Source organism: Vipera ursinii (assembly GCF_947247035.1).
Source record: "Vipera ursinii genome assembly, chromosome: 2".
NCBI classification, from domain to species: Eukaryota; Metazoa; Chordata; class Lepidosauria; order Squamata; family Viperidae; genus Vipera; species Vipera ursinii.
In genome coordinates this window covers 253,072,548-253,086,195 of record NC_139513.1, presented here as the reverse complement: position 1 = coordinate 253,086,195, position 13,648 = coordinate 253,072,548, and the positions used below count along the sequence as shown (strand labels likewise).

The 13,648-nt window shown below is 35.2% G+C and overlaps 1 protein-coding gene across 2 annotated transcripts in view; it reads right to left on the bottom strand.

Moving 5' to 3' along the window:
- Window positions 1-13,103, bottom strand: part of SKIC3 (SKI3 subunit of superkiller complex) — a 54,506-nt gene extending 41,403 nt beyond the window's left edge. For both annotated transcript variants that reach the window (XM_083354539.1, XM_083354540.1), the window contains exons 1-11: window positions 13,052-13,103; window positions 11,025-11,116; window positions 10,003-10,146; window positions 8,761-8,852; window positions 7,143-7,218; window positions 4,887-5,027; window positions 3,419-3,517; window positions 3,230-3,338; window positions 2,723-2,863; window positions 1,997-2,098; window positions 1,269-1,408 (exon numbers count right to left, since the gene is read on the bottom strand). In XM_083354539.1, coding sequence (XP_083210665.1) covers window positions 1,269-1,408; window positions 1,997-2,098; window positions 2,723-2,863; window positions 3,230-3,338; window positions 3,419-3,517; window positions 4,887-5,027; window positions 7,143-7,218; window positions 8,761-8,852; window positions 10,003-10,146; window positions 11,025-11,114 — 1,134 coding nt within the window. In that variant the 5' untranslated portion in view covers window positions 11,115-11,116; window positions 13,052-13,103. The remainder of the gene's footprint in view (window positions 1-1,268; window positions 1,409-1,996; window positions 2,099-2,722; window positions 2,864-3,229; window positions 3,339-3,418; window positions 3,518-4,886; window positions 5,028-7,142; window positions 7,219-8,760; window positions 8,853-10,002; window positions 10,147-11,024; window positions 11,117-13,051) is intronic.
- Window positions 13,104-13,648: the final 545 nt, after the last annotated feature.

Genomic DNA, 13,648 nt, shown 5'->3' with positions numbered 1-13,648 from the left:
AAAAACCCTATTCATATATCCATTAATCAGATGGATCATGGTCCAGGTCCCTTCCATCAAAACATATCTTGTTGGACCATGGAATCATGCCTTGTCTCTGGCAGTGGTTATCATAGGGGACAATGGCATTTCCCAGAGATCCAGCTGAATCAGGCTGTCATCTGGTTAAGTTTTCTCAAGATGCTGAAGACCTACTTATTTCTCTAGGCATTTGGGCCAGGCAAGCTCTGCTATTGTTGATCTGTTTTTGTTGTGATTGGGTTTACTGTTTTAACCATAGATACGATGGGTTTCACGTTACAGTTTATATTTTTATCCTTGTATACTATCCAGAGTCAGATAAATAAATTATATGCCAAAGGTATCTCACCGCCCTTCAGCATTCTGGCTATCTTCCAGAGATTCTTTCAGCAGCCTATTTTAGGGCTTGTACATACTCATTTCTCTTAAGATATCTTTGATAGCAAGACTTGATAATATTAACATTAGCTTTAAAAGTGGATTAACAAATAGCAGTTTAATAAAGTTGCTTGAGCATGAAGGAAAAGTTGTACAGCTCCTTAAAATCTGACCATCAATTAATAATTAAATAATCCTAGCAATCTACGGTAGATGACTTTTGTTAAAATGAATATAACATTCAGCAATTACTTTGGGGGAATAAAAGATTTACACAGCGGATAATATGCATGAAATTCTTTTGAAGGTAAAATTCCCTTCCCTTCTTAAGGGTAGCATGGAAAATTATATTCACTATAATTATGGAATCTAACTAATAAATGCTGATTACAACTGCAGCCCAGCATAAGTTTTCTAACATTTTAAATACCATGCCAGAAGGAAGCATATTATAATTTTAAAAACAGTTAATATGACTTGGGGGTTTTTAATTTGCAAATATGTAATGTCAGTCCTATATTATAAGCTTACAATTAAAAGAGATACAAATTCTTCTAAAGTGAAACAAAGGGACAGAAAGGTTTCACACTAACCAGAAAAAGAACTTCCAGACCAATAAACTCTGGGCTATATCTCCAGACCCCTTGATGAATAATATGAAATTGGAATGATTTTCTTCCTCACTATCATAGTTGCTTTGTGCCTCTATTCTCCCACAAAAAAATAAGATCAAAGAGCAATCCAGATCTAACCACTGATTGCCAAGCTAATACAGTTTCATAAACTGGGTGAGGCCTGAGGCCCCTAATATTTCTTAAAGCTGACGTAAGATTTTATTAATGAAAGCTATTTTTAAGCTGTTCACATACCTGACTGAGGGAAGATATGGCTTCATCGGCATAGTTAGCACCTGGAATTTTAATGAAGGCTCTTGCTCTGAAATGTTGGGCAATATTTTTTTGTTGCTGAATGAAACTTGGGTCATTAAGTTGTCCCAGACTCTTTAAAGCTGTAAACAAGTAAACAATTCAGTCTCTATATCATGATCATGTATAGGCTTAAAGGTTAAATAATCTAATATTTCTAATTAGAAAGATACCAGTGATAAAGCTCCATAATTTGTGATTTTTTTAAAAAAATGTGTAAAATATTTACCATATTTTAAAAAAACAAGAAAAAAATACTCATATATCTGAAATCTTTAATATAATAAAATCCAATAAACCAATTCTTTTTAGAATCAAGGAAGTCTGAAATAATATTCACACATGCAATTAAATAAACTAAAAATTTATAAGTCTCCAGTATTGTAAGAACTATTACAACTGGTGAGGCATTTTATATTGACATCATGAAATTATTTTTCAGACAAATCCCAGTTTTTCTCAAAACTGACTTGAAAACCTCTTTATTAGAATTGCTCCTGACTGCTAAAGATCAGGGTAAAATCTGCAATTCATGTTTTGACTGAATTTTGAAAGTATTGTTTATTACTCTGTTTTTTTCACACCTTTATTATAATAATCACATTATGGATTTTTTTCTGACAAAGTCTATATTTTTATAAATAACATTTTAGATTGGTGTATATAATTACCTTGATTACAGGAATGAACAGCTTCTTGGTATTTATGCATTTTCATTTGCACCTTCCCTAAGTAACACCATCCGACTGGACACTGATTGGACTGCTGCAAACCTGGCATAAAAGTATAATTTTTTAAATTTTTTTTTAATTTTTAATTACATTTATATCCCGCCCTTCTCCGAAGACTCAGGGCGGCTTACAAACCTAGCAGTAGCCTTCATTCTATGTATATGCCTGCTTATTAGGGCTTTCACACACCCCCCAAGCGGCATTATTACAGTCAGCTTAACTGCCCCCAACAATCTGGGTCCTCATTTTACCTACCTCGGAAGGATGGAAGGCTGAGTCAACCTTGAATTTATAATTTAACATATTATAAACAAATAATAACAGATGGTCTTTGCCATATTGAATTCATACTCCACAGAATTACTGTACCCCAAATAATCTTGCATTTGTTGTTAAATATCAAAAAAGTCAATATAATACTGTTGGGCAAATTGGTGATTAAATAATTTTATGATGAACAGACTGTCATTTTAGCAGGAATTTCAATGGATTGTAAAGAGGGAGAGAAGGGAAACATAGCAAACATAGGTGCAGTTCACAAAGATTAGGCCAAATTCAATTATGTCTGCATGAGAAACATGGGCTGTTTATAAACAGGATGAGACCCCACTTCAGTTCAATCACTGGAAGAGATTACTGACACACTTTCCTTCTTTTATCACTTACCTTCTGTAAGCTTTTTTTCAGCCTCATTGTAATTTCTTTCTTGGAGGGACTGAATCCCTAAAATGATCAGAGCTGGACCACTTCTTGAATCAATATCCAAAAGTTTCTGACAACAACCAAGGGCCTCCTCAGTCAAGTTACCTAATACACACAAAGGAATTTTCATTTCACTTTTTAAAATCTGGCAGCACTAAAATACACTCTATAATTTTCCACTAAAATACACTCTATAATTTTCCATTTACTTTTTCATGGGCTTCTTCCTTCAAAAATATTCTAGTTTCTAAGACATACATACAAAACTACTTCCAGGACCTTTCTCCATCCCTTTAATATACATTTAAGTAGATTAAGATGGCCTAATCCAGATCTATCTTTGTAGTTAAATTCATATCTTCAAAGGAAGTTATGTAGGAATGAGAACATCAACCACCACAATGGCAGGTACAAGAATAGGAAAATGAACAAACTCATAAAAATTAAGAATTAAGAAGCTAGTCAAATTACCTGATTGAATGAAGTGTAAGCAAAGAACTTCCAGGGGATAACTCATGTTAGGATAGACAATCATCATTTCTTTACAAGCCTTCTTCATTCTAGAAGACTCATGAGGAAACTTTTAATAGAAATAGAAAAACAATTAGCAAAATAGATAAGGGGTCAACATGCACTTTTAGATTTCAATAGTTTTCTTACTTTTGATAAACTCTGAAGGAATTCTCTGTAAAGCTTTTTGTGCTCTTCACCTGGAACTGGCTCTGAAGAATTGATTGCCTCTTCAAACGCATTAAGGAACTGGAAAAAACAATGTAAGCATTGTAAGATGAAATAACAAAGCAAAAAACTACTAAGCTTTTAACTAATGGTGGCATAGTGACACTAATATTCAGTGCTTATGAGTTTTACTTGGGCTTAATGTATTATACAAGGCCACCCATTATTTTCATTTATGTTCTGCTACGGTGTATTCAAAATTCCAACTTACTGTTATGCATGCCTATTATCTGAAAATCATTTAATCCTATTCGAACAATAATTAGGAAATAAAAATTAAAGCCAATAATTATCGGTAGTTGGATTATTATTTGTGATCTTTTTTTTAGTATAATGAGTGGCTAGATCTTTAAGGAGAAAGAAATGAAAAAGTTGGCAGTTATTTCCTTGCCAATCACTTCTTTTCTCAAAATAATCCACTCCTACCTCAATATTCATAGGGGGGAAAAGTTGAAGAAACAAAGTTCAAAAAAGGCAAGCAGGGAAATAGTTAGGACACATTTTATTTCAAGCCACCCAGTCAGCTTTCCTTTACGAATTTCTTTAGGAAAACAGTGCTTTTCTCTGTTCATCCTTAACCAGGTTTAGTCAACATTGTCAATGACAAATAAGAGCGGCAATGCAACAATATTTTGAGGCCCACATGTTGCTACCCCTCCTTCATTTATTTATCAGTTTTAGAGACTATCCAATCAGAAGTATGTTTTTTGCTTTATTGATATTTTTTTATCTTTTTATCATTAAAAACAATTACAAAGTGGGGTATAATCATTAACTATTAAACCAACTGTTAATGCATTAATGATTAAAATACGGTAATAATAAATTCAGCAAAATGTGTCAAAAAAATAAAAATAAAATATCTCTTTTACATTTAATTCAAGCAAGATCAACAGACAAGTAGCTCAGTTTAGACAATTTGACAGTGGGTGAAGGAAGCTGACACACCAGCAGGTTCCTCATCTACAAATTGGAGGTTTTCCTTCCAATTGGCCGAGATATGTGTCACAGTTTTACACAGATTAAACAATCATCACAATTCACCTCGTTTCACGTAGGCCCCCTGCTAACATCTGGGGAAACAGAGACATGTACATATTTGAATGTATACATTAATTTATCATTAGACCCTGGTTCAAGCAAGAAAACTAACAGTTCTCAAACCGATTCTTCTGGTTTGCATGCAGCAGTCTTTTTACAGAAAAGCTAGTCAGAGAATTTACTAGTAAGTCAGAAATCAGAACTGTACTCATTTACATTATCTCTCAAACTGTCAATTTCCAACTGGTAAAACAAAAGTTTTGAATTATACTTCCTGGTTAGAGCTCCATTCTTATAAAGAGTTCAAAAACAGTAAAATTTATATCTAAGTGACAGCCCAATTGCTTACCAATTGCTCTATTTCATTATCTTTAAGCTGTATGCCCTCTTCTAGCAACTGGACCAATTTCTTCCAAAGCTGATGAAGTTCAACATTGTCTGCACCTCCTTCTCTTCTTATTTTTATTAGTTTGTGCCAACTTCGTGCCATCTATCAAGAAAATGTCAACAACATCTCAGTTCAGGACAGCTGCAATCAAAGCAGGTGATATGAAGTTAAGCAGTATTAGCCTAGTTCAGGGGTAGGCAACCTGGCTCTTTTATGACTCATGGACTTCAACTCCCAGAATTCCTGAGTCAGCATAGCCGAGGTTGCCTACCACTGGCCTAGTTAGTATTTGAATTAGGGACCATCTGTGAATTCCAGCTGTTGACCAAAACTGTGAAAGCTGAAGAAAACAAACTGGAAGAAGGCACTGGCAAATGAGGTCTGTAAAACTGTCAAGAAAATTCCATAGATGTAATCATCTGGACTTTAGAACAAGATTAAAGATACTCTACAAAATATCTCCTGAATAGATTTTAAGAACATAATTATTGACTTCTTCCATGATTCCTCTTTTTAATAGAAAACTATGCTATTTTGTTTCTAAAATGAAAATAAAAAATTAATGCCTTTCTTCCTTGAATGGGAACAGAAGTGATGTTTTGAGCAACTGAGATACTAATTGGGATAATGAGTAAGTTATGTCAATCAGGAAGTATCAAAAATAGGCTAGCTGAAAGTACAAAAGAAAATATTTAATGTTGGTAGGAATTATAGCTAAAATGGATTACCTTTGATTAAATAAATAGAAAAAATACGGTATTAGCAATGGCAAAGATAGCATTACAAGGTAAAAGATTAGCAATAAGTACTTGAGGAAAACCTCTTTGTAAATTCCACTTCCATTAATACTTGAAAAGCAATACCTCTGCAGCACTGAAACACTCTAGAAGGAACAACCAGCATATTTCAAGGCAATGAAATAATAGAAAATTGACATTGATGGAAGCAATCAAAAGCAAATATTGTGTGGGTTATTCACCAGCTGGCATACTAATATACCAAGTCCTAAAGAAGGATTTATCACAGGCATCCTTGCAATATTTATTTCTAAAAAACCTGATTCACCTAATGGCTTCCTCAATGATATCTGAGGACAACCAACCTATAAATCATAAACATTGTCTGAGACGCTACACATCCTCTTTGTGACCTGTTTTCTTTGTTACCTTCTGGGAGGAGGCTTCATGGTATCTGAAGCAGAACATCCAGATTCAGTCAGTTTCGTTCCATATAGTATTAACCTTGTGAACTCTAAAGCTTCCTCCTTCCGTTATGTATTCAAGATGGACAGTGATTAATATTTACATTTTACTTATATGTAAGGGTATAGGTCTGTACACATGTATATAGTACGTTTAAATGTGTGTTATGTATGTGTACACTTTGAGAGCAATTAGCTTTCATTTTTAATGTGTGCCATTGTGCCCACAATAAAAAATGACAATAAAGATTATCTATCTATCTATCTATCTATCTATCTATCTATCTATCTATCTATCTATCATCTATCTATCTATCTATCTATCTATCTATCTATCTATCTATCTATCTATCTATCTATCTTACATCATAAAAATAAAACTGAGATCAAATCCTGCACCACTGGCATAAAATGTTTTGAGTAAAAATTTCTAAAATGTTTCTAATCCTAATGATGCTATAAAAAAAATTCCATCGCAGATCCACAAGCCCCCCCCCCCAAAAAAAACAAAATACAGTAAGAGGGAAATTAATAAAACCAAGGGAAACCTAAAATCTGGAGGATCAGAGAAACAACCTGGAAGAAAGCAAAACTGTGCAATTATGAAAAGGGAGTACAATATAATTGAGAACAGAAACTATTTGCCCAGGCTAAACCAAATTATATTGGGTCTAATAAGCAATTTAATCAATTTAAGCAAATGCATATAGAGTTATGGCTAGACTTGACCATAGGACACAGTAGCAAAATACTTCTTGTCACAAATAATGCTTCAGCATCCAATAGTAAGCTTAGTTCTAGTACCACTTCAAAGTAAATTCCAAGAAGTCTTAGGAACATGTCCCCCGATGAATATTTTAAAAGGCCTCATAATTTTGAGAAAACTCAAGGGATACAAAGCAAATTATATTTACAAATATAAAATCAGTTAGCTTTTCCTGTACTTACCCAAAAGCATTTTTTGTGTAAAAGACTGTTTACAATGACCAAAATAAAATTAGTAAAATATAACTAACCTGAAGATATTGTTTATCTTTATGATAGAGCTCCACAAGCTTTTTACATACTTCACACCATTTTGGTTGATCATTGCTTAAAAAAAAGTAAGATGCATTTAGTTATTACTTAACTTCTTAAAGGAAAAATGCTTAAAGATAACCATTTTTAAGGTAACTTCTTCTGCCTTTTTTCAATTCTATCCTGCTTCTGATCCTTGATTTTTATTTATGAAAGGTACATCTAGCATTCTCCATCTTTCTTTGGGTGGTGTGGTAGCTCAGTGGTTAAGATGCTGGGCTTTTCAGATAGAAAGCCAACAACCTAGGTTTGAGACCCAAGAACTATGTGATGGGGTGAGCTTCTGTCCTCACCCAGCTCCTGCCAACCTAGCAGTCTGAAAGCAGGCAAATGAGACTTTGGTGAGAATATAACAGTGCTCTGTGACATGCTGGCCACATGACCATGGTAATGTCTTCGGACAGTGCTGGATCAATGGCCGTGAAACAGAGATGAGCACCACCCCCTATAGTCAACAACAATTAGCCAAGTAAAATCCACAAGGACTCCTTTACTTCTTTTTTTTTACATCTTCCTTTCTGTCATCTTTTCTCCAACTTCCTTTGGAATTCTGCTATTTTTTTTCCACTAGTACTGTCTACAACATCTTTTTTAATCTTTTGTCTTCCTCAACCTAGTAGACATGGCTTCCCTTCACTGGTCTCTATTTGATCATCTTTAATTTTACAACTACCTGGTCCCTTTATCCCTTTTTCACTTAGCATTATTTTCTTTCTTTCTTCTCCTCAGTCACCTGCTGCTGGCATCAACTTCCCTCTGCCCTGTGCGTTCCCAGAGAGGGCCTCCTCAGGGTGCAACCGGTCAGAGAATGCCGTCTGGTGGCCCCCAGGGAGAGGTCCTTTTCTGTGGGCGCCCCGGATTTATGGAATCGGTTACTGGTTGAGCTCCAGATGGCGCCCGACCTTCGCTCCTTCCGGCACGATCTGAAGACTCATTTGTTCGAACAAGCTGGCCTGGCCTGATGGGGGATGGGTTGGGATTTTATTGTTGTTGTAAATATTTTTACCTATTGTTTTAGCCTGGGCAGTTGTTTAATTCTCTTTTAACTTTTGTATCTTTGTATTTTTGTATGTTTGCCCTGTTCACCGCCCTGAGTCCTTCGGGAGAAGGGCGGTATACAAATAAAATAATAATAATAATAATAATAATAATTATTATTATTATTATTATTATTATTATTATTATTATTATTAATTATTCAGAATGAGAACTTAGCATTTATAACACCACTTGGAGGTGGATGAAAGCTTAATACATTGAGGGTTATTTGCTGCCTCTTTCCAAGATAATTCTCAGGGGGGGGGAAAGGAGAATGGGAAGAGGAAAATGTTTCCTAACTGAAGGAATACACAACTTACTAACAATCCTTAACCATAGCTTTGCTGCTGACAACATCTATGTTCTTAAAATAATTTTAAAATGAGACATACAAACCAACAAAAGGGGTGAAATACTCACACCTAAAGAATGTGTGGATAAAATCTCTTATTTTAAAAAATATTTTAAATATGACAGAAGGTTGAGAGCTGACAATATATATATATAACTATTTCTTACTTTTCATAGAGTTCTAGTAGTTTCTCGTAAACCTTAATCCAGTCTTCCTTGACATCTGTATGATTCCTTTTTTCATACAAATTTGCTAATCCCTAGGTGAAATTGAAGGATGTCACTTTGGAAGCAAATACTTGATGTGTAATATGTAGCTTCAACTTTAATTATCAACTTTTATGGACTATGCCTTCCAACATAACATATTTAATAACAAAAAATGAATTAAAGCAATTCATGATGAAAATATATACGGTAAATTATTCTTTATAAACCAGAGATAATTACAAGTAGTCCTTTGGTTACACTGGTAATTGGGACTCGGACTGTTATTGCTAAGTGACTGCAGTCATAATCGGTGATATCACATGATTACATTATTTAGCAACAGCAATCCTAGGCATTCCTGGTTGCCATGATAACCCAATGACACACAGCATTAAGTAGGAAAAGGAGTATTTCCGTGGAAGGAATGCAGAGGTGTAGGATTGCATGAGTGCAGTGGGTTGTGGGGGAAACCAAGGGAGAGCTGGAACAGGACATTAAAAAACTGCAGGAAGTTGGGGGCGGATCTGGGAGGGCTGGTGCAGGCCATACACAGGGGTGCTGCAGGCCATAGGAAAAGCAGGAATGACTTACCGGAACAACTTGTGACATCTCGTATGATTTCACCATTGATTTGCTTGTGGGAAGCCAGCAGGGAAAATCACAAATGGTGATGATGTGACCGTGGCTACTTGTCACATTGTAATTAAGAGCCAGACACCCAAGTGCCCCAATCATGATTATGTTACCACGTGGGTCATTCCCAGGTGGAAACTTTGATGACTGGTTGTACATCCACTTTTTCAGTGCCATAACTATGAACAGTCACTGAAGGAATGGATGTAAGCCAAGGACCATCTGTATAATCTTTTAAGGTACTAACTGCCAGCTGTTTCCCAATGATTTGATTTGCAACAGAAATGAAAAACTGTCATTGACCCAAAAACCAGAGTGCTCCATTCTGGGGCTGAAAATGAAGAATGTATAATGCTGAGCTATACACAGCATCTTAAATAATATTATATTGCACATGTGCAAATGAGCTATTAGCCAAGGGGGGAAAAGGGGAGGGGGAGGCTTCTAATCTTTGAGTTCACCACACTATTATATTTTCTGAAGATCTACAATTTATTCACATAAACAGATATGTTTATATTCATAGAAACATGTTTGCATGGAAAATGGAATTAATGTCATATATACCTGCCATGCCAGCAACTGCCCAGGATCAAGTTCAGCAGCCTTCTTATATGCACCTTGGGCTTGTTCGGGTTGTTCTAATTCAGCAGCCGCCAGGCCAATGAATACCCAAGCATTGTAATTATTTTTTTCTTGTTTCAATACTGCCTATTAAACAGAAATTCAAGTGAAAATATCAAACTATTCTTTTTGCAATTCAGATGCACATTTATTAAATGATTTAACAATTTAAAAAGTTATTCAGATTTATTGTTTTAGACTGTGTATTGCCTTAACCCCAAATCCAGAATTTATATCACATCTAAAAGTCTATGGAGATTCTCAGTCATATAGGTCATGGTTGTCCCAAAGGTGCTTTTTCATGAGGCAACTGTACTTTTTTTCTCTTTGAAGACATTTTACTTCTCATCCAAGAAGCTTCAGCTGAAGAAGCTTTTTGGATGAGAAGCGAAACGTCTTCAAACAGAAAAAAAAGTCCAGTTGCCTTGTGAAAAAGCATCTTTGGGATAACATCTAAAACTATGCAAAAGTCTTGATAGTAAGAAATATGTTCTGGATGTTCAATTTCGAAGTTTCATTATATATAAAAATGCTGGTGGAAAAACAGCCTGCCAGTGCCAGTCTCTTAAGACATTACAAACAAACTAACAACCTAGCTCAGTGGTTGGGTTCACAAATGATGCTAAACAATACTATAATGCCATATGCTTCCTTGTGGCTTCCAAAGTAGTCTGTAAAGTGATTGTGCCTAATTCAACAAAGTAGGTTAAATAAAACTCTGGCTTAACCAGGAAATTTTATATAATTATAAAGGGAAAATAAATCCCAAAGGGTAGGATAAGAAAGTATTGTTGCAGAAAAAATAGTATGACAGCAGTTAAAAGACTATACAGTAAAAGAGAAAGAAAAATAATTATACAAGTGTGAATAATTTCAGAAGATACTCCTGAAATGGCATTAAATATTACAGTCCTATGAACATGTTGTAATGTTTTAATGCAGACAAACTCTTGACTATTGATTACCTTGCAATGTTTCAATGCTTCTTTATACTCCTTATTTCTTATTGCATCTCTGGCACTTTTCAATGCTGCTTTCACTTCCTTGTTTGACATGACTACAGGCAATATTAATTTAAGAAAGTTACTGATACATATGAAGACATCTGACGTATATATGTAAAGTAATACAGTATAGTATTTAACTCAGCAGCATAGCTAGGTTAAAAGAAACATTTTTATCAAGGACATGCTGTTGCATATATAAGAGAATACAACTAGAGAGTATATACAAAACCCATAATCCAAAATGATTGTGGTGATAAAAAATAATGAAACTTTTGTTGCAATAACACAAGCTCTGGCCTTTTGTATTTGCATCCTAATATCAGATGTAACTACAGCAGGTAAATTCCAGAATTTGCATTGTGACATATGTACTCTGTCATATGTCTCCCCACTTTGGAGGCCTATACCTATTCATCCATTTTGCAGAATTTGTACATTGCATACAAGCTCTGGAATGTTGGGCTTATATATATATATATATATATATATATATATATATATATATATATATATATATATATATATATATATATATATATATATATATATATTGTGTGTGTGTGTGTGTGTGTGTGTGTGTGTGTGTCTTTTCTGAGGTTTTCGCGGGTGTTTGTATGTAGATCTTTGGTCATTCCGGTTTTTTCAATTTTTCAATACCTTCAATTCTACGTGGGAAAAAACCCGAATGACCAAAGATATATATAGATAGATAGATAGATAGATAGATAGATAGATAGATAGATAGATAGATAGATAGATAGATAGATAGATAGAGATAGATAGATAGATATGTGTATGTATGTATATATATACGTATATATTTCTTGGTAATTAAAGAAATTTTGAGTGTTTTTTAGTTCAATGAGAGAAATGACAAAATAAACAAAAAATTATTTCATCTGCTTATTTCCCCCCACAATTATGTTGCTTCTTTCTTTTCAACCCAGCCAAATTAAGCATTTTGAATAAAGCATGTCTTTCACTTTCAGAGATCTCTCAATAGACCTTCTCTATCAGTATTATTCTAATGGTCTGCAGAGGGAACCCTTCAGCCAGAGTATTCAAGACATTTATATTATTGTTAAAAGCAACCTAATGTAAAGCAGCAAAATGACAAGTATGTTACAGATGTCAAGGGAATTAGGAATTTCTTTTAATCTTGTGTGGGCAAACATTTAAACTGCTATGGTCTGAATTTATAATTCTGTTTCCCAACACTTGCTAGTACAACTATATTTACATATACTAAGATCATCACTGAAATCAATAGCTATACTTAAAAAATGCCCATAACGTCCTTCACAATTACATATACAACAAAACAAATGTCTCTGTCCCGAGTCTTAAATAATTAACAGGAAAACAATTACGGGAGGAAAATATAAGGCACGGGTTGAAAAATACATGGCAAATGCGATGACATGTATCCTACACGCGAAGTTTATAACCAAAAATGGAAGATTCAGTATGCTTCTTTAGGGATCTTCCAGACAAAACTTTTCACTGCAGAAATGTCCCGCTTTCCTTGCAATAGGTAGGGCATCTCCACAATAAATGTCTTTATCAGTTAGATACTTTGTGAAGTTTTTTTTTCCTCCTTAACAGACTTTTTGGGAAATTAAAATGATGGGGAAAGGCAGAATTATAAATGGAAGGCGACGTTGCACCAAATGTTTGGGATGCGAAATGTCACCTTTGCAAAAAAAACAAAAAAAACAAACCCTCGACTGGAACCACCCTAAGACGACAAGGCCAAAGGCCACGTAGCAATGGGAGCCGTGGACACATGGAGAAGGGTGGGGGATGCGACGTTCAGAACTGCGCTGTGAGCCTGATCGTTTCACTTTCCCCCCAACGAAATCCGGCTTAAGCGCGAGATTCATCGGGTTTTCTTTGCAAAGAAGCCGAAATCGGGCACAATAGCAGAAAAAGTGCGCTGGAGGGCTCAAGACCCTCGCCCGGGGTCGCATAACAGGCACACTCACCAGCTGCCGCTGCACCCAGGAAAACTACTAGTACCAGTAGCCACCAAGTATCTTTTCCTCAAATTCGCAAAAAAAAAAAAAACTGCGCAGGCGCGATGAGTTTTTTTTATTTTAAAGCTCCTCTCCCTTGTCCTTGACGTCAGAGGGCAAACCACGCGAGGTTGTCTGGTTCAGTTTTCGCGCGGTGATGGGAGTTGTGGTTCGCTGGCGGAGACGTTTCTACGCAGTTACTTTCATTGTAGAGTTTCGAACTTTTCACACTTCTAAACTAATTGGGGAGAATACATTCCATTTTACTACTGGATGTAATGCACTTTTCATTTTGCTGATTTTCTTACTTCTGGATTACGTTGCGAGAAATGCACGCAATCGTTTATGGGGAAAAAATTTGCTACAAACTTTCACCTGGAAGTTACGAGTTCTTTTTTTTTTCTTACACAAGCATGTATTCTTGCATCCGAGTCTATCATTAGGTGGTGAGGACAGGACAACATTACTGCACAAGTATTCTGGTTTCCTATTTTTTTTTTATTATAACCTGTGCATAGGTCCTCTCTTCGCAGACAATGCGTGGTCTGTAAATTACAAATTACACTA